This window comes from Oncorhynchus masou, chromosome 9, assembly GCF_036934945.1.
Source record: "Oncorhynchus masou masou isolate Uvic2021 chromosome 9, UVic_Omas_1.1, whole genome shotgun sequence".
Lineage (NCBI taxonomy): Eukaryota > Metazoa > Chordata > Actinopteri > Salmoniformes > Salmonidae > Oncorhynchus > Oncorhynchus masou.
Genome location: NC_088220.1, coordinates 42,390,259 through 42,416,213, shown reverse-complemented (window position 1 = coordinate 42,416,213; position 25,955 = coordinate 42,390,259). Strand labels below are relative to the sequence as shown.

At 41.0% G+C, this 25,955-nt stretch overlaps 3 protein-coding genes, 1 long non-coding RNA gene and 2 other non-coding genes across 9 annotated transcripts; 3 read left to right on the top strand and 3 right to left on the bottom strand.

Moving 5' to 3' along the window:
• Positions 1-2,577: 2,577 nt before the first annotated feature.
• Positions 2,578-5,768, bottom strand: LOC135545994 (uncharacterized). Its single transcript, XR_010456530.1, has 3 exons — positions 5,684-5,768; positions 2,787-2,876; positions 2,578-2,669 (listed from the first exon to the last, which is right to left on the bottom strand). It is a non-coding gene; the product is annotated as an uncharacterized LOC135545994 (long non-coding RNA).
• On the top strand, positions 4,908-9,619 carry LOC135545993 (regulator of nonsense transcripts 3B-like). Of its 2 annotated transcripts, none has more exons than XM_064974046.1 (10): positions 4,908-5,195; positions 5,543-5,623; positions 5,705-5,811; positions 6,811-6,909; positions 7,006-7,116; positions 7,254-7,297; positions 7,400-7,588; positions 7,700-7,842; positions 7,934-8,264; positions 8,469-9,619. In XM_064974046.1, the coding sequence occupies exons 3-10, from the start codon at positions 5,706-5,708 to the stop codon at positions 8,577-8,579; spliced, it is 1,134 nt and encodes a 377-aa protein (XP_064830118.1). In that variant the 5' UTR covers positions 4,908-5,195; positions 5,543-5,623; position 5,705; the 3' UTR covers positions 8,580-9,619. The 2 variants fall into 2 exon arrangements, with proteins under 2 accessions (XP_064830118.1, XP_064830117.1); XM_064974045.1 differs by having other exon boundaries at positions 5,517-5,623.
• Positions 9,620-9,788: 169 nt separating this feature from the next.
• On the top strand, positions 9,789-12,502 carry LOC135545992 (large ribosomal subunit protein eL39). The gene is made up of 3 exons (XM_064974044.1): positions 9,789-9,897; positions 10,270-10,373; positions 12,292-12,502. Exons 1-3 carry the CDS (start codon positions 9,895-9,897, stop codon positions 12,338-12,340), a joined length of 156 nt encoding a protein of 51 aa, XP_064830116.1. The 5' UTR covers positions 9,789-9,894; the 3' UTR covers positions 12,341-12,502.
• LOC135546756 (small nucleolar RNA SNORA69) lies at positions 10,467-10,600 on the top strand. The gene has a single exon (XR_010456618.1). It is a non-coding gene; the product is annotated as a small nucleolar RNA SNORA69 (small nucleolar RNA).
• Positions 12,503-15,393: 2,891 nt separating the features above from the next.
• trnaq-uug (transfer RNA glutamine (anticodon UUG)) lies at positions 15,394-15,465 on the bottom strand. Its single transcript has one exon. It is a non-coding gene; the product is annotated as a tRNA-Gln (tRNA).
• A 4,430-nt stretch (positions 15,466-19,895) lies between these two features.
• pttg1 (PTTG1 regulator of sister chromatid separation, securin) lies at positions 19,896-21,452 on the bottom strand. Of its 3 annotated transcripts, none has more exons than XM_064972851.1 (6): positions 21,364-21,452; positions 20,892-20,976; positions 20,548-20,690; positions 20,380-20,461; positions 20,132-20,293; positions 19,896-20,052 (listed from the first exon to the last, which is right to left on the bottom strand). In XM_064972851.1, the coding sequence occupies exons 2-6, from the start codon at positions 20,971-20,973 to the stop codon at positions 19,967-19,969; spliced, it is 555 nt and encodes a 184-aa protein (XP_064828923.1). In that variant the 5' UTR covers positions 20,974-20,976; positions 21,364-21,452; the 3' UTR covers positions 19,896-19,966. The 3 variants fall into 3 exon arrangements, with proteins under 3 accessions (XP_064828923.1, XP_064828922.1, XP_064828924.1); XM_064972850.1 differs by having other exon boundaries at positions 21,328-21,416; XM_064972852.1 differs by having other exon boundaries at positions 21,314-21,408.
• Positions 21,453-25,955: the final 4,503 nt, after the last annotated feature.

Genomic DNA, 25,955 nt, shown 5'->3' with positions numbered 1-25,955 from the left:
CGTGTTCATTCAGTATTTTTGTAATTGTCATTATTACAAATACATTTTTTTTTATATATATTTTTTTTAAATCGACCGATTAATCGGTATCGGCTTTTTTGGTCAACCAATAATCGGTATCTGTGTTGAAAAATCATAATTGGTCGACCTCTAGTTATTAATGCATTGTCGGAACTAGAAGCACAAGCATTTCGCTACACTTGCATTAACATCTGCTAACCATGTGTATGTGACAAATAAAATTTGATTAGATCATTTTTGGATACAAGGCGGTCCCAAGGGCTCATCTGGATTAAGTTAAATAGTGAGTTATCCCACTCTGTTGCCTGAACAACACCTTTGGTACAGCCTCTCCCATAGGTTGTTTGGCAAACCATTACGAAACAAAAGAGAAATTTGGGTTATGGATGTAACCTTGGTTCTCTGAGGAGAGTAATGGTCGCCAAGCTTTCATATTGTTCCTCCACCTCCATGGGGTTTGAGTTTAGTAATAGACAGTAAACATCTTTGATATTAAGCATGTCCATTCACATTGTGTAAAGGGGAATGAGTTCCCATAGGTCGTTTGGCGATCCGTTACTCTACGCAGAGAACTAAGGTTACATCTGTAACCCAACGTTTTGTATCTCCTTATGTCCGCTGTTAGATCATTCCCGGGGTACCAATCCAAAAAATACTAATATCTCCATATGTAGGTTACATATGGACATTGCACAAAAGTTTCCCATCTTGAGTGCAGTTACATCAAACTCAAAATCGATTAGTGTGTTCATGTTAAAAAGACAAAACAAATATATTGTGCTTATAAAAAGGTAGTATGCCTACACTTACCTAGCATAATAAAAAAATCCCCATCAAAATCCATCTGCTAGAGATATCATAATTGTTGCATTGGATGCGACTCGATAATGTAATAACCAAAAAAAGTGTTAAACAAATCTAAATATATTGTACATTTGAGATTCTTCTAAGTATCCACCCTTTGCCTTGATGACAGCTTTGCACTCTTAGCACTCTCTCAATCAGTTTCATGAGCTAGTCACCTGGAATGCATTTCACTGAACAGGTGTCCCTTCTTCAAAGCTCATTTGTGGAATTTCTTTCCTTCTTAATGCGTTTGAGCTAATCAGTTGTGTTGTGACAAGGTAGGGTTAGTATACAGAATATAGCCCTATTTGGTAAAAGACCAAGTCCATATTATGGCAAGAACAGCTCAAATAAGAAAAGAAAAATGACAGTCCATCATTACTTCAAGACATGAAGGTCAGTCAATCCAGAAAATGTCAAAAATGTGCAGTCTTAAAAACCATCAAGCGCTATGATGAAACTGGCTCTCATGAGGACCGCCACATGAAGGGAAGACCCAGAGTCTGCTGAAGAGGACAAGTTCATAAGAGTTACCAGCCTCAGAAATCGGCAATTAACTCCACCGCAGATTGCAGCCCAAATAAATTCTTCACAGTAACAGAGTTCAAGTAACAGACAAATCTTAACATCAACTGTTGGAGACTGCGTGAATCAGGAGACTGTGTGAATCAGGCCTTCATGGTCGAATTGCTGCAAAGAAACCACTTCTAAAAGACACCAATAAGAAGTGACTTGCTTGGGCCAAGAAACACGAGCAATGGACATTAGACCGATGGAAATTTGTAATTTGGTCTGATGAGTCCAAATTTGAGATTTTTGGTTCCAGCCGCTGTGTCTTTGCGAGACACCGAGTAGGTGAACGGGTGATCTCAGCATGTGTAGTTCCCACCGTGAAGCATGGAGGAGGTGTGATGGTTCTTTGATGGTGACACTGTCAGTGATTTATTTAGAATTCCAAGGCACACTTAACCAGCATGGCTACCACAGCATTCTGCAGCGATATGCCATCCCATCTGGTTTGCACTTAGTGGGACTGTCAATTGTTTGTCAACAGGACAATGACCCAAAACACACTTCCAGGCTGTGTAAGGGCTATTTGACCAAGAAGGGGAGTGATGGAGTGCTGCATCAGATGACCTGGCCTCCACTTTAACGTGACCTCAACCCAAATTAGATGGTTTGGGATGGGTTGGACCGCAGAGTGAAGTAAAAGCAGCCAACAAGTGCTCAGCATATGTGGGAACTCCTTCAAGACTGTTGGAAAAGCATTCCAGGTGACTACCTCATGAAGCTGGTTGAGAGAATCCCAAAAGTGTGCAAAGCTGGCAAAGGGTGGCTACTTAGAAGAATCTAAAATCTCAAATATATTTTGATTTGTTTAACACTTTTTGGGGGGTACTACATGATTCCATATGTATTATTTCATAGTTTTTATGTCTTCACTATTATTCTACAACGTAGAAAATAGGAAAAATAAAAACCCTTGAATGAGTTGGTGTCCAAACTTTTGACTGGTACTGTATATACACATCATTGGTTCAGACAGACATAACATGTTATGATTATCAGTGAATAGGAGTAATTCCTTGGGAGTAATAGATAAATTACAATTGCCTATTGAATACACTGAACTGTAAACCCAATTAGTTTTTTTCGTCAGGTTTTCAACATAATGAGTAGTAACTAGACAAAGAAAATGATTAATTCAGACAATACAGCACTTTATTAATGTACAACAAATTAAAACAGATTATAATTCCATTCGTAGGTGAGATCTGGGATTAGTGGATGTTCTCAAATCCCTGTAAAGAAGAAATAGTTAGTTAGGCCTAAGCAATGGCTGACTGGTGGTCAATTGTAATAACGTTACAGTACTAAATTACTGCATTGACGTTTGAATTAATTGCTTAGCTATTTACCTTCGATTTGTAATACAAATCCACTCCTGACACTCGTCTGTCTCTCTCCATCAGATACCACTGGTATGGAACCCTGGCGATTCTCTTTTCCTAAGCAAAGGTTAAGGATAATAAGTGTTAACGCAGCTAATTTACTACTAGTATACAAAACTAGTTAAAATGGTATAACTTCAACCAGTTGAAAAATGAATATTTAGCTAGCTACTGCATTCATTCATAACATCGGTAAGCAACATTCTCTTAGTGAAAATCCCAGGAAGGATGAGACAAGCAGTCATGACGCCAAGACCGGGAAGAATTTCGTACCACATAATTGCAACGTGGGTGAAGCAAGTGACAACCACGTTTATGTGTCAATCAGTTTTATGTGAGTGTCTGGCGGCCAAATACGCCAGTTTTCTTTGCTAACTTGCTAAGAAAGGCTACCAAAATGTTGACGGTCATTCGTTAATGAACTTTAAGCTGTTTTTTTATTTTCTATCACAGCGCCATCCTATGGCATTGAAGTGTCAGTGCACTACATACAGAATATAATACTTTTCCAATAAATTACATAGCTAGTCACATATATTGAACAAAAATTTCAACCCAACATGTAAAATGTTGGTTTCATGAGCTTAAATAAAATATCCCATGCATTTTCCATATGCACAAAAAGGTTATTTATGGGGCAATAAAAGGCTACTCTAAAATGTGCAGTTTTGTCACACAACACAATGCCACAGACGTGTCAAGTTTTGAGGGAGCGTACAATTGGCAGGAATGTCCACCAGAGCTGTTGCCAGAATTTAATGTTCATTCCTCTACCATAAGCCACCTTCAACATCGTTTTAGAGAATTTGACAGTACGTCCAACAGGCTTCACAATAGCAGACCATGTGTAACCACACCAGCCCAAGACCTCCACATCCGGCTTTTTCACCTGCGGGATCGTCTGAGATCAGCCACCCGGACAGCTGATGAGACTGTGGGTTTGCACAATGAAGAATTTCTGTGCAAACTGCCAGAAACCGTCTCAGGGAAGCTTATCTGCGTGATCATTGCCCTCACCAGGGTCTTGACCGACTGCAGTTTGGCATCGCAATTGACTTCAGTGGCCTTCGATGGTCACTGGCACGCTGAAGAAGTGTGCTCTTCATGGATGAATCCCAGTTTCAACTGTACTGGGGAGATGGCAGAGCGTGTATGGCGTTGTGTGGGCGAGCGGTTTGTTGATGTCAATGTTGTGAACAGAGTGCCCCCTTGTGGCGGTGGGGTTATGGTGTGGGCAGGCATAAGCTACGGATAACAAACACAATTGCATTTTATCGCTGGCAATTTGAATACACAGAGATACCATGATGAGATCCTGAGGCCCATTGTCATGCCATTCATCCGCCTCCATCACCTCGTGCTTCATGCATGATAATGCATGGCCCCATGTCACAAGGATCTGTACACAATTCCTGGAATCTGAAAATGTCCCAGTTCTTCCTTGGCCTGCATACTCACCAGACATGTTACCCATTAAGCCTGTTTGGGATGCTCTGAATCGACATGTACCACAGTTTTTTCCTGTTAATATCCAGCAACTACACAGACATTGAAGAGGAGTGGGACAACATGATTACAGGCCTCAACCAACAGCCCGATCAACTCTATGTGAAGGAGATGTGTCAAGTTGCATGAAGAAAATGGTGGTCACACCATATATTGACTGGTTTTCTGATCCACGTCCCTTATTTTGAAGGTATCTGTGACCAACATATGCATATCTGAATTGCCAGTCATGTGAAATCCATAGAGTAGGGCTTAATGAATTTATTTCAATTGACTGATTTTCATTATATGAAATTGTTGCATGTTGCGTTCATATTATTGTTCAGTGTACTTACACCTACACTGCTGTTATTTACTTGGTACTTTGCATCCTCTGTCTTACATTATATGTAAATATTTGTGGCCAAAGTAAACCACATTGTTGCTTATCGACCCCCCTTTCTTAAATTTAGATTTTAAACTTAAACCTAACCACACTGATAATTTAAGGTTAGGCAAACAAGCGAATTTTTGTTTTCATAAATGTTTACGATATAGCCAATTTAACTTTGCGGCTGTGGTAACTAGTGGACACCACCCCACACCATCACTGACGCAACACACTTTCAAGTGTCGCAGAACGTCTCTCCTAGCAGCAAATCAACAAGCAGTTTTTGTTGTTGACCGATAGAAACAGAGCTAGCAGCAAGTTAGCAATCAAGCAATTAAAAAAAGTTTATACAGGTCTGCAGATTGCTTGAAGTTTATGGCATAAATACGAAAGACGGAAGGGAAAATACTCGTCAGAGGGAGAAAAGGATGGAGATAAAATGCGAAAACATTGACAAAATGGAGAAGCCAAAGCAGGAGAAGAAAGAAGTAATGACGAAGGTACCGTTACACCAGCTATTGTAGTTGGCTCGCTAAACCAAAATGGCTAGCTACACGGATTTAATCTGGCAAGCTACTCCTGTATCGCTGGCTAGCTAGTAGATCAGGTGTAATTAGCCTGTAATTGAACTTCGTTAGCTAGTTATCTTTTGAATGTTGCCTATTGAAGAGTAACGTTAACCGATATGTCTAAGTTAGTAAACCTGTTATAGTCAGCTAAACTAGCTAGTTACCGTTAACCAACGCTTAAGAGGCTGAATCTGCTATTGTAACTATCTGGCTTGGCTATTATCTTGATAAGTTAACATTTGAGTGCCACAGATCATTATCCGACGTTTGCCTCCAAGCATAACCAAGGAGGAACTGGAGGAGCAATTGCAGCCGCTTCCAGAAGTGGACTACTTAGAATTTTTCTCCAATGACAGCAGGTGCGTATAGTCTGAACGATTGTCAGTCAGAATCACATATTTGGTTCCCTGGTTACTTACTTAGTTTTTCTTCTTATACAGCATGTACCCCCATGTCTTCGCCAGAGCATACATCAACTTCAAGATTCAGGAAGATATTGTACTTTTCAGAGACCGGTTTGATGGATATGTGTTCGTTGATAATGGAGGTGTGATTCATTTAATTTCAATAAGCTATTGACATCTAAGTGTTGAGCATTAAACCAACATTGATTTTCCTGGTTATTAAACAACTAATTGGCTGACGTCTGTTAAATTATTTTAATTCCGTTTTGTTTTTTTGTGAGCCCAATGTAGCGTTTCTCTAGAGAGAAGTCAAATAATTCATGAGACAAATTGTCAAACTATTTGGGACACTGGGTGGAAGGGAGTTGTAGTTTCCATCACGCAAATATTCAACCTAGCTCGGCGCAGAAATGCGGTAATTTATTACAATGACCATAATCCATTGCGCCTGTCCCCCCCCCCCCCCTTTCAGACGGTGACAGATATCCTTACACCTGCTACGTTAGATAAACACAGACCGCATGAGAGAGAAATGTACACAACGGCGAGGGAGATTGACAGTTCGTGAAAGCACGTCTAATCTACTTTAAAGCACTTGTAAAATTATTTCGTCAGACAGCTCTGCAGAATACTTACAGGCAAGCCTAGCTAAATAGGATGAGTAAAGACAGTACAGTAAGTGGAGCACAGGCAGAGATTATATGGTCCGGGCTGGCTGCTTCTGCTTGAGCTGAAATGATGACTTTAAGGAATTAAAAATAATAGTCAAAAAATAAATAATATACACAACCTAAATCTTTTTATTATTTCCTACTTTTCTATTCATGTCTACCCAATGTGGACCTGACAGACAATGGAATATTTTCAATGTTTTGACAACTTAATGTTAATTGTTTTTGTCTTTGGAACTCTCAATTTGAAAAACTTAAAATAATTGAATTTCACAATGAATTTAATGTCATAAAATGTTTGTTTTTTAAAATCAAAATGGAAAACCGTGATTCTTTAAAATAATTTAACCGAACCAACCTCAAAGCACTAATAGCTTAGAACTAATAACAACCACGCAATATTAGCCTAGGCTATTGCAGCAGCTTTTGATTGCCTTGTGCGTTAATGCTGTGGCTTATTTTGTTTAACAGGGCAGGAGTATCCAGCCATTGTTGAATTTGCTCCTTTTCAAAAGATTGCCAAAAGAAGGAGTAAGAAAAAGGATGCTAAAAGTGGAACAATAGATGAAGGTGAATGTTACATGAGGCATTTTATGGTTGGTTGCAATTGAACACCATTTAGATCCTCGAGCTCGAAAGTCCCACTGAGACACTTTGTTCTTTTAGATGCTGATTACAAGAAATTCCTGGAGATTTATAATGGCGATGATGAAAAGTTTACATCCACCCCTGAGACTCTACTGGAGGAAATAGAGGCTAAAACAAAGGAACTAGTAGGTATGTAAACATATTTTCTGGTTACGTTTGGTTGACATCCAAGCCAGTTGAAACACTCTAGATGCGTGTCAATGCGAAATCAAGTAGTGTTCCCTGTGAAAGGGATATTTCATGATTTTACCCCCCCCCCCCCCAAGCTAAGAAAATGACTCCCCTCTTGGACTTCTTAAAGAACAAACAGGTATGTGTAGCCTGTAGGAAATAATTATATATTTTAGCTGTGTTCTTGCATGATATGAGGCTGGATAGACTATTCATATGGCTTTTGTCTGCTGATGGTCAGAGAATCCGTGAGGAAAAGAAAGAGGAAAGGAGGAGACGAGAACTCGAACGTAAGCGCCTGAGGGACGAGGAACGTCGGAAGTGGAGGGAGGAGGACAGGAGAAAGCGCAAAGAAGCAGAGAAGTTCAAGAAAGGAGACAAACCTTCTGAGAAGGATAAAGACCAAGCAAAGGAGGTGCCAAAAATCAAGGTATGGAAAGGAGAAGAAATCCTGTCAAACTACTTGACTGTATGATACAGGTGATCCCGAAGAATAACAGACTGCTCTTTTCATGTTTATCTGTTTTCTTTCTCCGTTCAGCTCTTGAGAAAACCAGACAGAGGAGATGATGTGGAGAAGTTAAAGAAACCTGAGAAGGACAAGATGAAAGACGACAGAGCTCCAGGGTGTCCTGATATGACGAAACGCCAAAACTTCGAAACCAGGGGGGACAGGGTATCACGGTGAGGGGTCATCACCATTAATCTCTTTAATGTTACCGGTCTTTAACATAAAGGCTTACATTGTATTCATGTAAAAGTTCTTGTCTTTCAGAGCTGATGAAGATGGACACAAAGACTTCAGAGAGCGTGACCTAGAAAGGGACAGAAACCGCGAACGAGACAAAGAGAGGGAGCGGCGTCAGAAAGAGAAGGAGCGCATCAGACGCCAAGACGAGGATAGGCGAAGGAGGAGGGAGAGGCACGATGGAGAGAACTCCTACAGAAAGCGAGCGGAAGAAGGGAAAAGGGAGAAAGAAGATCGTGTCTGGGAAAAGAGAAGGGGCGAGAATGCCGGGGACTCCGCAAGCCATACTGATAAGCCTAAAAAGTCAGAAGAAACCCTGAGGGAGGAGAAAGCTAAAAGAGATTGTTTAAGAAACAAGGTAATAACTTCAGTCTTTCTTAGTATATAGTCAAATAAGCATTTTTCCTACTCAATCAATTCATTGGGTTAATTGGGATATTCTATTACATTTGTTCCCTTTTCTCCTGATTTCCTATGTTGATCTGATCACATTCCTTAATAGTTTTGTGTATTTTTTTTCTTAGTCTCTTAACCACAGCGATTTCGTTCCCTTGTGCATCAGGATCGGCCTGCCATTCAGCTATACCAGCCAGGTGCAAGGAACCGAGGAGGAGAATCTCATGCTGGGGAGCGAAAGTCAGAGCGAGACCAAGAGAAGGGAGTTGAAGGATAAGAAAATGACCACAAATAAAGAATGATCAAACGATTGAGAGGAATCTTCTCTGAGCCAAGCAAACGGGTACCAGAGAGGCTGTTGCAGTAGTGCTTCTCCTGCAGAGCCACATCCTGTCCTCCCACTCCCAACCAGAGGACGGGATGTGACCATGGTGTCCCTCTTTTAATTTTGTTTATGGAGAAAAGCAATGGAAAGTTGGCGCTTTAATGTTTGCAGGAGTTTGGCTATGGGGCGGCAGGTAGCCTAGGGGTTAGAGCGTTGGACTTGTAACTGAAAGGTTGTAAGATTGAATCCCAGAGCTGACAAGGTAGAAATCTGTTGTTCTGACCCTGAACAAGGCAGTTAACCCACTGTTCCGAGGCATTCATTGAAAATGAGATTTTGTTCTTAACTGACTTGCCTAGTTAAATAAAGGTAAACTAAAATGAGACAAAGCCAACGCTCTAGGACCACATGAATTTAAAGTGACCTTACTACAGTATTGGTACACAGTCTGCTACACAGTTGTGAAGTACAGTTCTTATATTGAATAGGCTTTCACCCTCATTAGTTGTTCATACGTTTAAACAAAAAAAGAACATACAATATGTTATTTAATTTATCAACAGTGTAGAAGTCTACTGGTTTAAATATATCCTGTTGCTTCTTTCAAAAACGAGGTATATTTTAGGTTTGTACACATAGAAAACAAATGTCTATTTCCCCAACAAGTCCTTAATACTCTGTACGGGTAAAAACAATATTAAGCTATGTTATTTCATTCAACAATTCAGGGGAATTAAAAAGCCATTTCATTTATAAATCTAGAACTGTGAGCTATGCCTTGACTTGAGGCTGCACGCAACCCCTAATGGGTGACTATTAAGTTGTGGCCTTCTACATTGTACGCATATACATCTTCATACATAAACAATGCTACAGTAACATTCTAATTGGAATAAGCATATATATATTTATACTCTAATTTGTTTCATGATTGATGTAGCCTCGCTAAACAAGAGTTACAAATGAGCATAATAAAGAAAATATTGTTTTAAGTTGTGTATGGTATTTATTCAACATTCCAGATTGGTTTTTATGACAAACTGTACTGTAAATACAATTTGAGAGAACCATTAACTAATACATTTTCACAAGTGGTACAGAAGCGTCATGTTAATGCAATTCGGGAGTGGTCCACTTGATGACGCTGTGTGCACGAAGCGCAAGACTTTTCTACACTTTGCTTGGTTGGGATTGCCTACATCACCAACGTTTCCCCTCCTTCTTTCTCTTCGGCCTCCGCCATTGGGGTGTAAGGACTGCGGACAAAATGGTAAAGTAAAATCTTATAACATCCTTGTCTACATGAGCGAAATTGATTATTGTTCATGCCATTTGTAGAAAGTGTTTTTAACGGCAACACCGAAAGCCGTTATATTGTCTTCAATAGTAGTATTGAATTCATAAAAAGTAACGTTTTAGTAGCGTGTGGCCGTGTTGTCGATCAAATTTACTTTACTTCAAGAAGTATACTTCCTGCCGTCAAGACTTTTCTGCCTATAGTAATCTAGCTGTAACTGAAGTGAAACGAGTTAGTTGGCAGGTTTACCTAACGTAAGTGCAGTATGCCATGAAGGAAATGTAGGTTTGCATGTGATGTATGTTACCCTAGTTAACTAACGCAGCTCCATCCTCTTAATTTCAGTCGTCCCACAAGACTTTCAGGATCAAGCGCTTTCTCGCCAAGAAACAGAAGCAGAACAGGCCCATCCCACAGTGGATCAGAATGAAGACTGGCAACAAGATCAGGTATGTGTGTAGCTACATTCCTAGCATCCCGCTATCCTATACAACGCATAAAATGGTCTGTTAACTAGTGCTGATTGGATCCTCTGACCATCTAAAGCAGGTCTGCAATTACAGTACTCCAATCAGTGGGTGTGCTGTCATTAATCCTGCTGAGAGTAACATTCTGCTTTGGAGTTCACACTTGGTCACATCACCAGTGATGAGGATTCTCCTTAGTAATGACAGTGCAATTACGACTACAGTATCATACTTGCCTGACGGGGCTCAAAGCTGCGACCGTTTGACTTGAGTTACAGTTCAACACCATTTTTTGTTCACAATTTGCAATTTGTTATATATTTATTCAAACAGCGGTGTGTATGCAACACTGTATGCAGGCCAGGTATTCAAAGTTTGGTTTGAAGTCTTGGTTGAATATTTGTAAAGTGCAATTCAGTCATGCGCTGTTTGAATACATTTCTAAAGCCCCCCCCCCCCCCACACACACACACACACAAAAACAACTGCCCAATTTAAATGTTGACTGCAAAGTAGGCCTACCTGCCGGAATGATATCATGATTTCTTTTAATCGCTGGACAATTGTTTAGCTAACTCTGCCATCACATGTAGCTGACATTGTACAGTACAAAAACACTACTAGCCAAACACAACAGTCTCTTGCGATGCTCAATTTTTTTATTTCACCTTTATTTAACCAGGTGGCCAGTTGAGAACAAGTTCTCATTTACAACTGCGACCTGGCCAAGATAAAGCAAAGCAGTGCGACGACAATGACAGAGTTACACATAGGATAAACAAACGTACAGTCAATAACACAATAGAACATCTGTATACAATGTGTGCAAATGGAGTAATGAGGTAAGGCAATAAATAGGCCATAGTAGCGAAGTAATTACAATTTAGGGAATTAACACTGGAGTGATGTGCAGATGTGCAAAAAAGTAAACAAAAAACAATATGGGCATGAGGTAGGTCGTTAGAGAGGGCAGCTACACTCTCCTTTAATATATTGTTCAGACCTCAAAAGTGGTCTTCTGATGTGGTTTAAGTGTTGCTGACTTTGATCATCACATTTTTGGAATTTTTCAACTTATGAAAAGGAACCTCAACAGAATTTACCAAAATATAAAACCTGAATTTAAAAATAAATAATTAATAGGGACTTAACTGTAGATTGACTGTTCAAATCGCTAGCAATAACGCCCTTTTTGAGGTTGTTGAGAATGTGTTTGCAGGGTAGGTTGTTATACGTTACTTGCTCTGTCCGCAAGTATAAAGAGAATTTTAAATTATCAGCTGCTTTCCCAGGCCAGTGTTCTTTTCATTTGGCGCCAGTAGCTTTCAGTTGGTACTGGCCCGATGTTGCCGCTAGGAAAATGTACCTTTTAATGTCAAGCCTTTACTTACTTTAAAATATGTCTAGTCGTTATTAGCCTTGTTCCATGGAATGCAGGTACATTATGGGACACTGGTCAAGTCATTATTATCCCAAAATTGGTGTACCCAAATCATGTGCTGGTGCCATCAACTGGGAAAAGTTAATTTAGCACATTGACCGAGGAAATTATGTTCCTATCAAATAATATGTTTGAATGTCTTTTTGCCATGTTGGGGCTTATTTCTGCTGTGCCTCATTTCCTTGCTTTTGAGCATATGGAATAAATGGCATTAGGTTGATTTGCTTTACCAGTCAAATGCAGTTTGTCAGTATTGTCTGGTTTTGTGAAACGACTTTAATTGGATTTATGCATCTCCTCAGACAAATTGTAAAGAAACAATATGGTGTTTACAACTAAACAAGCCTAAATACAAACGGTCTACTATGGCCCTTGACTGGATTTCAATGTAATGCCACCATGGAGATTGCTTGTGTTGTATTATCAGTCTGCGTTATTCTTGGTTTCACTGTGTTCCAGGTACAACTCCAAGAGGAGACACTGGAGGAGGACCAAGCTGGGCTTGTAAATATACAGGTCTTCAGATCTCCAACGTTCACAGCATCTTCACCTGCCAAGGCCACCACCTGCTAGAACCTGGAGAGGAAAGCCACACTATCTTGAACGGCAGTCTTTTTGTACAAATTGTCAGGTTATGCGCGTGTTTAACAATAAAAGATTTGCGAAACGAGATGTGGTTGAGTTTGTCTAACCTCAATTCGTCCTTTACTCTGGAAATGCTTTTTAAATGCTTCCAGTGCAAGCAAGTGTCTCTTATCCCCAAGGTTTGCCAGCCATGCATCATACTGGTGTTACCTACTTCATGACATTGTTGACATTAGCGCAATGCTCTACATTTGATTACAAGAAGGCATCCCACTCAAGTAAGGGTCACTGGGAATTGGCTAAATTACTAACTAGGCACCCTGTCCGTGTAATTTGTTGACGATTCAGATTTCCTTTGGAATGTTTACTTGGCATAACCCAAAATGTAAGCTAGTAAAAGATGTATGACCTTGTGAAAGGGTTGAATGGTCTGCTTACTTTAACGCAAAGAATAAATATACAATGACTAATGACGACTTCCCTATATACTCGGGGTACTGGGTTGATTTGCAGGAATACAAGGTAATTGAGGTATCCATGTACATTTTAGGTAGGTGTAAAGTGACTAGGCAACAGAATAGATGAGCAGTACCTGCACCGCATGTGATTTGTCAAGAGTTGGTGCAGATGGTTCTGTAGCTAATTAACTATTTAGCGGTCTTATGACTTGAGTAGAAGTTGTTCAGGGTTCCGTTGGGTCCAGATTTGGTGCATCAGTACTGCGTTCTGTACGGTAGAGAGAACAGCCTGATATGGGTAGTTGAAGTCTGACAATTTTTAGGGCCTTCCTCTGACTACCTGTGCCAGAGAGCTTGGCCCCAGTAATGTACTGGGCAGCATGCCTACACTTAAGTGCTTTGCGGTCTGATGCCAAGGAGTTGCCATATCAAGCGGTGGATAGTCAAGATGCTCTCGGTGGTGCAGCTGTTGAACTTTGAAGGCCTATGCCAAATCTTTTCAGCCTCCTGGGGAAGAGGCGTGTAAGGCCCTTTTCACAATGGTTTGTGTGTTTTTAAATTATAAACTGGTTAGTTCGAGCCCTGAATGCTGTGGTATATCAGACCATATGATTTGCTTCTAATGACTGTCTAATTACTTTGGTAACCAGTAAATAGCAATAGAGCTCTGGATTTTATGGTATAGAGTGTATAGACAATATACTATGGCTAAGGGCTGTATCTAGGCACTCCTCGCTGTGTCCTGATTTACAACAGCCCTTAGCCATAATATATTGGACATATACCACACCGAATCTGGCCTTATCTAACGTCTCTAGTTCTAACGTCTCTAGCTTATACAAAATCAGCATAACTCATTTTTGATCAAAGAGCAGACTTGTGCATGCCGTCAATAAAGGTTTTATTTAATGAAATAACATTTTTAAATACAATCAAGTCTAAAACAACACACTTGTTGTGTGCAAGAAACGGTTCCACTGCTGTGCTCTCATAATCAGATTGGTTATTCACCAATTATAAACTGGTTGGTTCGAGCCCCGAAAGCTGCAGACCGTGGTTTATCAGACCGTATACCATGGTTATGACAACGTTTAGTTTTACTGGTCTAATTACATTCGTAACCAGTTTATAATAGCAGTAAGGCACATTGGGGGTTTGTGATATATAGCCAATATACCACGGCTAAGGGCTGTGTCCGAGTACTCATTGTTGCGTCCTGTGTAAGAACAGCCCTTAGCTATGGTATATTTGCCATATACCACACCTCTCGGGCCTTATTGCTTAAGTGGCTTAGCATACTATGCGTAAAAGCGCAAATGCGTGAAAGTCTACAAGCTATGACTCGTGATAAAGACACTTGATTTTGCGTGAAAAAAAGTACCTTTGTGTGGCCATCTGACCTTTAACTTTTGCTCACAAAAGACAAGGATGGGGGAATATAACTCCTTAGATGACCCGCGCCATCTGCCATTCCTCCGAGTCCGATCTGAGTAGACTGGATCGTCTCTCTCGTCACTTAATTCTGACTTGGGCACGAGCGTGGCACTGCACGCAATGTTGTTATTGGGGTTTTGCAAACGCACCCTAACGTGCGCATTGTCCCAAGTGTTAAGAAGCTCCATCTCCTCTGCGGCGTTGCCCTTCAGATGATTTCATAGTTTCCATCTACAACAGACACCATCCGTGCGTGCTGCACGGGGTCCAGAGCCCAAACATCCAAGCAACTTCCCTTATTAAAGACGCATTGGAACATATTGGTAAAAGAACACAAATCCACCGGACGAGTTGTTCAATAGTAAGTCTTTCAGCTCTGAGATGCGTTACTGCTGGTCTCACACACCTCTGGCTGTCTCTGCTTCCTTGATCTTCCTGTCGAAGCATAATTAGCCGTACAGGCAGGGAATGCCCGCACACCCACTCTTGTCCATTATCATTATTAGTTGATTCAGATCCAAACTCCAATGCGCATCCGCCTGGTAAGGATTGGAAATGTGTCGCAGAGTTGTATGCTGTCGTTTTACTGATGGCACTGTTATACACGTTGCTTGACTTACAGTTGAAGTCGGAAGTTTACATAAACGTAGGTTGGAGTCATAATTCGTTTTTCAACCACTCCACAAATTTCTTGTTAACAAACTATTGTTTTGGCAAGTCGGTTAGGACATCTACTTTGTGTATGACACAAGTCATATTTCCAACAATTGTTTACAGTCAGACTATTTCACTTAGAATTCACTGTATCACAATTCCAGTGGGTCAGAAGTGTACATACACTAAATTGACTGTGCCTTCAAAGTTGACAGGAGAGGAGTGTGTCACTGCATAATGAAGGCAGGTCCTATCGAGATTTGAACTCGGATCGCAGGATTCAGTCCTGAGTGTTAACCATTACAACATAGAACTCTATACAGAGTAATTACTGAAGTGTTCAGATTTTACTGTCATTTGTTCACGGGATGAATAGCTGGAGATGAGATGATTGGAAGGCGATGTGAATAATTCAGCACAAAATCTAGGAAGGTTCTACCGAGATTTGAACTCGGATCACTGGATTCAAAGTCCAGAGTGCTAACCATTACACCATAGAACCGCATTCTGAATCCACTTGGGAATTGTACATAAAAATATTCCTGCGTTTTAATTTGCAAATGTCGACTGTCATTCCTTCACGTGTTGCAAATACTTCCAACTGACAACAATCATAGGACAGCTATATTCTAGTTCCACGAGGGAGAGTAATTCACATGGTAGGTCCTACCAAGATTTGATCACGGATTGCATGAATCAGAGTCCTGAGGGTTACCTTTACAACATAGAACCTTGTACTGAATACTCTGTGATGGGTTAAGATTTTACTCTCCTTGGTTAACCAGAAAAACACAGAAAATATTTTCTGGTTAGAACCGGTATAAACTGGTCTACCCTACCATGTAACAACTTGGAAATCTGCATATTTCCAACACAATTGATGTGATGAGGGAGAAAAAAAAATCTTAAATATTTTCAGTTATCTTGTAAAATTCCCCAAAAGATGTCATGGCTTTAGAAGTTTCTGATAGGCTAATTTACATAATTTGAGTCAATTGGAGGTGTACCTGTGGATGTATTTCAAGGCCTACCTTCAAACGCAGTGCCTCTTTGCTTGACATCATGGGGAAATCAAAACAAATCAGCCAAGACCTCAGAAAAATTGTTGTTGACCTCCACAAGTCTGGTCCATCCTTGGGAGCCATTTGCAAATGCCCTAAGGTACCAGGTTCATCTGTACAAACAATAGTACGCACGTATAAACACCATGGGACCAAACAGCCATCATACCGCTCAGGAGACGTGTTCTGTCTCCTAGAGATGAACGTATTTTGGTGCGAAAAGTGCAAATCAATCCCAGAACAACAGCAAAGGACCTTGTGAAGATGCTGGAGTAAACAGGTACAAAAGTATCTGTATCTAAAGTAAACCGAGTCCTATATCGACAAAACCTGAAAGGCCGCTCAGCAAGAAAGAAGCCACTGCTCCAAAATGGCCATACAAAAACCAGACTACAGTTTGCAACTGTACATGGGGACAAAGATCGTACTTTTTGGAGAAATGTCCTCTGGTCTGACGAAACAAAAATAGAACTGTTCGGCCATAATGACCATTGTTATGTTAGGAGGAAAAAGGGGGAGGCTTGCAAGCCAAAGAACACCATCCCAACCATGAAGCACGGGGATGGCAGCATCATGTTGTGGGAGTGCTTTGCTGCAGGAGGGACTGGTGCACTTCACAAAATAGATGGCATCATGACAAAGGAAAATGATGTGGATATATTTAAGCAACATCTCAAGACATCAGTCAGGAAGTTAAAGCTTGGTTGCAACTGGGTCTTCCAAATGGACAATGACCCCAAGCATACTTCCAAAGTTGTGGCAAAATGGCTTAAAGACAACAAAGTCCAGGTATTGGAGTGGCCATCACAAAGCCCTGACCTCAATCCCATATAACATTTGTGGGCAGAACTGAGAAAGCTTGTGGAAAGCATTTGATGTTATATGGCTCTAAATCTTTTACTGAATGATCTATCAATGTATTTACAGCAAATATTGAAATAATAAAGGGTCTCAATGAATGATGTGCAGTGTCACATGTTTATTGTAAATTGTCACATGACCAGAGCTGTTTACTTCCTGGTTGCACCATGAGAAGAGGATGGCTGCATCAAAGCTCCCAAACAACAGGTTAGTAAAGTATGTTAACATAAAGATAGGACAAAGATTTTTGGTACACATCATCTTTAAGGTGTCTAGTATTGATATATTACATTTGTAATTACTCAACTTTGTTCAGTGTGGTTATAGAATGTGTAAACATGTTGACGGCAACAATAGTGACCGGGGGGATAACACAGTGCATCTTGGTATACACATAGTTATACACATACCATCTTATTGTTTTACCTAACTTTCTACTCTGTTCTTTCTTTTAGTTTCACTTTGAGTCAAGTTCTGGATATGTTTAATCTAGGTGACTGCCCAGACAAGGCATGCAACATTGCAGTTATCCCTCAAAATGAGAAAGATGCTGTCCTGAGTGATTGTGATAGCGATGGGTCAGATATGGACTATGGACAGGCCATTTGCCAGCCAGGCTGTTGAATGCATATGCTGAACCTATACAAACTGATCATGACAGGAACAACGTTATCAGTGATTATGGCCCACCCCCTCCATTGTTGATAATGGACCTCTACCTGCCAGAGGGTACAGTCAGAAGAGCCAAGGGCCTCTACCCACCAGAGGGTCCAGTCAGAAGAGCCAAGGGCCTCTACAAGCCATAGGGGTCAGCCAGAAGAGCCAATAGAAAAGCTGCAGGTGGTCAAAAATAAAGATTGAGGGTTCAAATGATCGAAGAAGCCTGCCACCGATGTGATTCCAAAACACATAGTATTCAGCCCAAAAATGCAAATGTTTGGCACGAAACCACTGAGCCACAGAAGGAGATCTTTACTGGCCGCTACTGTTGAAGATCAGGCAAGATATAACAAAGCTTCTCACTGGCCAATCAACACGATGCACTGGTTCAGGAGAAGCCGTCATTGTGACAAACGTACTACCTATGCATGTGAGAAATGCAAAGCGCCACTGCACATTGAGGGCTTCAAGATATACCATGGATAGTAGAAAAGGAGATGAGAACGAATGAAAAAAGGGCTGAAAAAGACAATAAAAGAAAAATAGGAAAGTTGATAAAGGGTGAGGAGAAGCAGAACAACGGACTAGGAAGAAAATAAAAGTTGACGATCAAGACAATCAAAATGACTGAAATATTTTTGGAAAAAAAAGTCAATTGATTCAAGACATACTGTATGACAGTAGATATACCAGGACTGACTGATCATAGTTCAAAACTAATATTGCACTTGGTTCTGAAGCCTACCTCATATATATATATATATATATATATATATATATAGAGCCTCTTCTTGAATGCATATTCTACAGGCTACCTCTATTTTAAATGTTACCTTTATGTTCAGTGGGAATGAATCACACGACTGCTATACAGTTAGTGAATGTTGCACTAAAATGTCACAATGAATATTGCACTAATGTACAAGTTTAAATGTTACAATAAAGTTACAATATTGTTTCAATACATGTTGCACGAAAGTAACAATGTTGAAATACGTTGGTTTTGTCTTTGCTCTCATTATTCATATCGTGTTGTATAAGGGTTTTTGATGTGTAAAATAGTCACACTAGAATGTGACGGAGCATTCTTGAGGCAATGCTGGGGACTGCCAGTGACAGTATTAAATGTGTTAACTGGGTTGGAATTTATAAGATCTTTGATAACTGCATAGGAGAAATATGTTAATTTAGTATACGTGACAATTGTGACCGACCATAAAATACTTTTTCATTCAAATTTAATAAAATTGATTACCTCAGTGTTACTAATGACACTTGATTTGGAGATTTATGTCTGGGGAAAATTCGGGTTTAAATGGGTTAATACAAATAGCAGTGTTCGGTGATTTGGAAAGCCATAGTCGGTCAATAAATATACTCGTAAAGGTTTCTCTTTAGCGCACAATCTGGGGATACAATACGATTGTAAGGTTAAAAAAATTGTAAATCACAGCACAATTGAAAAATACATGGCACATGGAAACCTAAAGATGGTCTATGGTGATAGGTGCGATGGGCTGAGGGTTATGATTAAATATCTTGTTTGGTAATGTATTGACTGCTTTAAATTAAAGTACTATATATATGCACAATATACACTACCATTCAAAAGTGTGGTGTCACTTACATTTGAATAAGCACATTTGTTTATTACAATCCCCGATCAGAAGAGTGTAAGAAATTACTAGTGTAGCTGGAAACATGATTTTGAATGGAATATCTAGATCGTTGTACAGAGGCCCATTATCAGCAACCATCACTCCTGTGTGCCAATGGCATGTTGTGTTAGCTAACCTAAGTTTATTTTCAAATGCTAATTAGAAAACCCTTTTGCAATTGTTGGCACAGCTGAAACCTTGTGCTAATTAAAGCAATTAAAGTGGCCTTTCGACTAGTTGAGTGTCTGGAGGTCATTTGAGGGTTGGATTACAGGCTCAAAATAGCCAGAAAATACCATTCTTAAACCAGTCAGTCGATTCTAGTTCTGAGACATTAAGACTATTCCATGCGATAAATTGCCAAGAAACTGAAGATCTTAAACACTTTGCATAGATTATGCTAGATCATGTACTTGGTATAGTCCACACCTAACATTAACTTGTGTCAGTGTAGTCTACATGAAATACCTTAGCTTGGCCCCAGTTCTGTTCCCACAGTCTTGCCAACTCATGGTCATTGGGGCGTCAGTGACCATAGTTAGCAAAACCGCAGCACAGACAAGTCTTGGACCAGTTAAAGTACTGCTCACACATCCTAAATGATACACCTTGAATAGGTATGCAATAATCCCAAAATAAGTGTCAGATTTGCATCAGCCAATGCAACACATGAAATGAATCAGTAACACTAGTCAGGATTTCATGAACAAACTTTATTGATAAAAAAGAAACAGTAGGTGAAAAACTGTACAAAGCTATAGACTCAGTATTCATCCATCTCTGGGGGCAGGTCAATGGTCAGCTTGTTGATAGTTTGAAGAAATGCATCCAATTCCATAGCACAATTGTCTGAGGAAAATAAAAGAAAGAAACTGAAATGACAAACTGACAATTCCAGTTTAATTGAAACCCAAATCCTGAAACGAACCTGAGCGTGGTAGGTTCTTCAACGGAGAAATACATGTGTATGTCTCAAGCACTTCAAAGTCCTCTTCAGGCAGAGATGGCATTTCTGGGAGACGTACCAGTCCAGGAAGCACAAGATGACTCAGGCAAACCACATCCTCTGGGATGACATAGTTCTCAAACTCTAGAACCACAAAGTTAAAAAAGTTAGTGGGTGGTTATCAGAAAGGTGGCAGGATATCAAAGGGTAAAACACCAGAGTAAACTTACCAAGTGGGTCATAGGGGATAAACCTCTCAATATCTGGGTATTCTTCTACTTTGGTCTGAGGGAGGGTTTTAACTTTTGTTTCCTGAAGAGAGAAAAATCATGATTACTATACAGATCTAGGCACACATCACCTAGCAAAAATAATTTGTCAAATTGTGAGCTTATGACCTGTGCCTCAAGGAGTTTGTTCTTCTCTTGTCCATTTCCAGCTGGCATTGATGGGATCTTGTTCACTGCCCCCAAAGCCTTACGACCAGACTGTAAAGGAGCATGAAACTTTTTTCCAGTTACAGGAGTCTTCAAGAGGTTCTCTGTAAGCATATATTTTAAGTGGTAAATAGGTTGAGCAAAGTATACACTTAACAATCAGGGACAATCGTTTACATTTTACTGTCTCAGATGGTAACAGAAGTGCATGTGTTCTCATGGTGGTTTAAACACCAAATGTAGCCTTGATTATGAAACAGACAAACGAAGGTAAATAATTGACAATTGTAAGAAAGGCAGAGTACCTGGAACAGATTGCAACCGCTGGCGCATCTTCAGGGCAGGTGTATGGAGGGTTGCATTTCTCTCAGTGAAGATTGAAGCCATTTCCTGTTTGGGCAAGTGGTAATTAGTAAAATCCTGTTAGCTAGCTAAACAGACATTTCAGACAATTTTCTACCTCGGCTAGTCATTATCAACTATCAGGGAGTCCAAATACGCTTGAGGTTTATGACAACCCGAGAGTAACGTTAGTGAGGACAGCGTCCAAGTTCGATCAGATCATCTTTGGTTTGGTTGGTGGAAGGCATGACTAGTTAGCAGCCTTTTTACTCCAGGGAGGCCTGTATAAGGTTACAGATATCCCGCTGCTAGCTAGCGGGGATGGCTTTTGTCATTCAAAAGCGAGAGCAAGATATTTACATTGCTAATAAATGTGCAAACTTACTGTCAATTACTCACCGTTTGGTGGCTAGTGGTCATATGAGTGCAGCTTACCGTTCTCTTGTCCGATATCTTTGGGCTTGCCCGTTTGTTTTGTTTTGGATAAGCGGAAATGTCTTCGCGGCTTCCTTTTTAAACTGCGCCTCTCGTCATCCCATTGGTGTACGTGCGCACCGGGGGAGCCAATCGCACAGGAGCTGTAAACGTGGAATAATGCGATGCCTCTTCTCTCTGCTTGAGATGATAATAAGGCTTTTGTGTAACAGTTACCTCCCAAATGAAAACAGAAACAGACAAACAAACATACGTGTGACCAATATGTATATTACGCTTGTTCTGAAGAAGTAGCATCAATTGGGATCAGAAGCTATATTATAGTTTAGGTCTATGTTCATAAAGCTATAAACTCAATCACAACATGCGAAGGCTATCAATCAAAATGGTTTGGCTACAGTCAGACATTTTCAAAAACGTTTCAACAAGACTGGTAATATAACAATTTCATGACAATGACCAGGGCACTACAATAGTAGATTTGCATCCACCTCTATCACAAACAATCTATTAAATGTTTTTCTGTGTGCATATAACAATTTTCAATTATATAAAACAGCCTGATATTATCACTGATGCAACAAATATTTTCAGTTTTTTCATCTGTTTTCCCCTTCGTAGGTCATAATCCTCCTGGTATAAAGTTTAGCATTCGGTGGAATTGACTACTGGCCTTCATGAAAATGCCACGAATTTTAGAAAAATGACAAGTATTTTATGGTATTTTACTGGTCCAACCGCTCCAGCCAACCCAGAAGGTTCCAATGAAGGAAAATAGGGGAGAGAACCTATTAGGATGTATGACATTTTTGAGTTGTGCAAACATTAATTCATCAGTTTAACATAGTTTATACTGATGTGCCCACCCTTTAAAAAAAGTTTATATTTCAATTAATTATCTTGCAGTTCTGTAAAAAAAATATCGGAGGACAGGTAGGAACATTCTCTCGTGTATGTATGTTGTACTATGCAGTTTCCATTACTGTTCTCTTGGCAGCGGGATATTATGTTGGCAGCACGATCCCGGATTATTAAAAAAATAAATAAGAGTCCTATTATAAAGAAATACATGCTACATTTTGGGAATATAAATTGTTGTACTCTAGTGCAGTACAATTGTTTTTCACAGCATTGAAGCCACCTTTAAATAGTAACTTCCACGAAGAAGAAACATATTCGAAAAACAGATGTTTTAGGCTTAGTTACAGTGAAACACGTCACTTCTAGTCTTCATTTTGACAGTTCGTTGCAAAAGTGATTATATGTTGGTTTTATAGTAGTAACTAAATCGACCTCTTTTTTGTCCTTAGCGGTTCAACTCTACCATTGAAATCGTGATGTAGAGAGAGCGTCGACATCATCTCAAAGGAGGGGTTCGGTATGAAATACCTACACTTCCTTCTGGATGTGCTGGGTGGTACCAACTCAAGGCATTTGGCGATGGTATTGGTCTTTGGAGTGTACCAATATAATCTGCATGATGCTTCCTTGACTAGACTACTGATTGATGTTACACAAAATTCAAAAGGCACACGACCAGTTTCAACGTTTTTGCTTGCTCGTTTCATACACATCTATGTGCTTTACCGAATAAATTAAACATGTAGGCTATGAGGATTTTATGTTTATATTCATAGCTACATCCATCGTAACAAGAAATAGATATTGATATAGATGACGGTGGTCATGTCAACTCGGATTTTTTCTTAACCGCTATGACTGATTGGTTGCACAGACATACTGATCCGCTAAAACAGTTGCCTCATAGGAGAGTGAATGCGGGTCCCGACAGAGATCACTGCAGCGCATTCGGAATATTTCATGCTGCGGGCGGATAGAAATACAATTTTGTGATAAATTGTTTTTGTTGAACCGCAGGTTATTTGTAAACTGTCATATTTCTGTGTTGTATGTGTTAGCCTACGTATTGTATTAAAAGCACACTTTTGTCGCATTATTCACACTCTCAGAATTCGCTGTTTCAAGATAAGATAACTAAATGGGACAACCACATATCTCAGTCATAGTGGTACATTCTTCCTCAATAAGGTAGAGATCAGTAAGGTCAGAGCTACTAAGGAGGGGGAAAAAGTCAAGTGCTAGTGTTAGTTCAGGATTATGATTTTTTTGGGGGGTAGGGGCGGGATGGCCAAGATACCAGAGGTGTTAGAACAGAGTGCCTCGGGTTGGGGTGTAGAGTTGGAGTAAAGCCTGAAGGTAGGGAGAGGCAGTTCCTCTTGTTGCTCCTTAGTCAAGTACCATGGTCTTACGAGTTTTGACTGGAAGCCAGTGGAGTGTGCAGAGGAGCGGGGTGACATGGGAGAATTTGGGAAGGTTGAACACCAGGCAGGCTGTGGCGTTCTAGATAAATTGTGGGGTTTGATGGCACCAGCAGGGAGCCCAGCCAACAGCAAATTGCAGTAATACAGATATGCGATGACAAGTGCCTGGATTAGGACCTGCTCCGCTTCCTGTGTATGGTAGGGTCGCACTCTATTGATGTTGAAGTGAATGAACTTGCAAGAGCGAGTTACTGCGTTGATGTTTGCAGATAACAGCAGGGTGTTGTCCAGGGTCACGCCAAGGTTCTTTGAACTATGGGAGGGGGATGCCATGGAGTTGTCAACCGTGATGGAGAGGTCAGGGAGCAGACAAGCCTTCCCAAGGAGGAAGAGGAGCTCCATCTTGTCGAGGTTGAGCTTGAGGTGGTGGGCCGACATGCAAGCTGAGATACCTGCCAGGCATGTAGAGATGCGTGTCGCCACCTGGGTGTCAGAACGGGGAAGGAGAAAAGTAGTTGAGTGTCATCCGCATAGCAATGATAGGAGAGATCATGTGAGGATATAACGGAGCAGAGTGACTTGGAGAGGGCTTAGAGAGGAGAGGGCTTGGAACCGAGCCCTCAGGGACACCAGTAGTGAGAGTACGTGGTGCAGACACAGATCCTCTCCGTGTCATCATGTAGGAGCGGCCTGCCAGGTAGGATGCAATCCAAGTGTACAGCCATGAGAGGGTGGAGGGGAGGATCTGAGGGATCACAATGTTGAAGGCTGCGGATACATCTAGGAGGATGAGAACAGAGGAGAGAGACTCAGTATTGGCAGTGCGGAGAGCCTCCATGACACAGAGAAGAGCAGGCTCGGTTGAGTGACCCATCTTGAAGCCTGACTGGTTAGGGTCAAGAAAATAGTTCTGAGAAGGATAGCAAGAGAGGACTCGTCAAGGACGAGTTAATGAGGTCTCCAGAGATGATCTGGAGAAGGGAGGAGGCAATGGGGTCGAGCGGGCAGATTGTGGGGCGGCCAGGTGTCACTAGTCGCAAGATTTCATCTGGAGAGAGGTCAAGGCGTCGGGGAGTTCCGTGTGAGTGGGACACATGGACTCAATAGGCTGAGTGAATGAGGATGTTGTCAAGCTTCTTTTCAAAGTTGTAGATAAAGTCATCCGCATAAAGGGATGAGGGGGGGTGAAAGATTAAGGAGGGAGGAGAAGGTGGAAAATAGTTTCCTAGGGTTAGAGGGATAGAAAGTGGCTTTAGCAGTGGATACAGAGGAAGACAGGGCAGAGAGGAAGGAGTGAAAGGATGATAGGTTCTCCGGAAGTTTAGTTTTCCTCCATTTTCACTCAATTGCCCGCAGCCTCAGCCACAGAGCAGGAGGGGAGGGCTGAGCCGGCCTGGAAGAAAGGGGACAGTGCGAGTCATAGGATACGTAAAGGGAGGAGAGTAGGGTCGAAGAGGCAGAATCAGGAGACAGGAGGGAGAGATGATAGGATAGAAGAGGAAAGAGTAGCAGGAGATACAGAGCGAAGATTGCAACAGTGCGTGACCATCTGGGTAGGGGCTGAGTGGCTAGGGTTGGAGGAAAGCGGCACAGAAAAGGAAACAAAGTAGGGGGGTTGCAGTAAGATTAGTAGGCAAACAGCCTCTAGTAAAGATGAGGTCAAGCGTGTTGCCTGCCTTGTGAGTGGGAGGTGACTAGGAAAGGTGGGGTGAAAAGAGGCAAGGAGGGGAAAGAGAGAGTTGGAAAGAAAGGAATCGAAGGCAGGCGTCGGGAGGTTGAAGTCGGCAAGTACGAAGAGCGGTGAGCCATCATCAGGAAATGAGCTAATCAAGGGGTCAAGCTCATTGTGGAACTCTAAGGACACCTGGTGGGCGATTGATGACAGCAATGTTAAGCTTGAGTGGCCAAGTGACAAGTGACAGCATGGAATTCAAATGAGGAGATTGACAGGTGAGAGAGGGAGAAAGAGAAAATCTCAATTTAGGAGAAATGTGCCACCACCGCGACGACCAGATGCTTTCGGACTATGAGAGAAAATGTCAAGGGACTGAGATAAACTCACTGTTCTTGACTGCAGATCAGTAGTTCCGAACACTGCCAGAGACCAGGAATTCCACATGGGTTGTGCGTGCAGGGTACACTTAATTAGAATGGTTGCAGCCAAGGGGTGGGGAGCATCTGTAAAGCCTACAGGAAGAGGAGTGAACTGAGACACACATAGTTGCCAAAGCTACAAAAGAGCAAAATGAGATCATTTGAAAATAACTATCTAAAATGCTCAAGTGAGAGAGTGATGCGGAGCCTACCTCT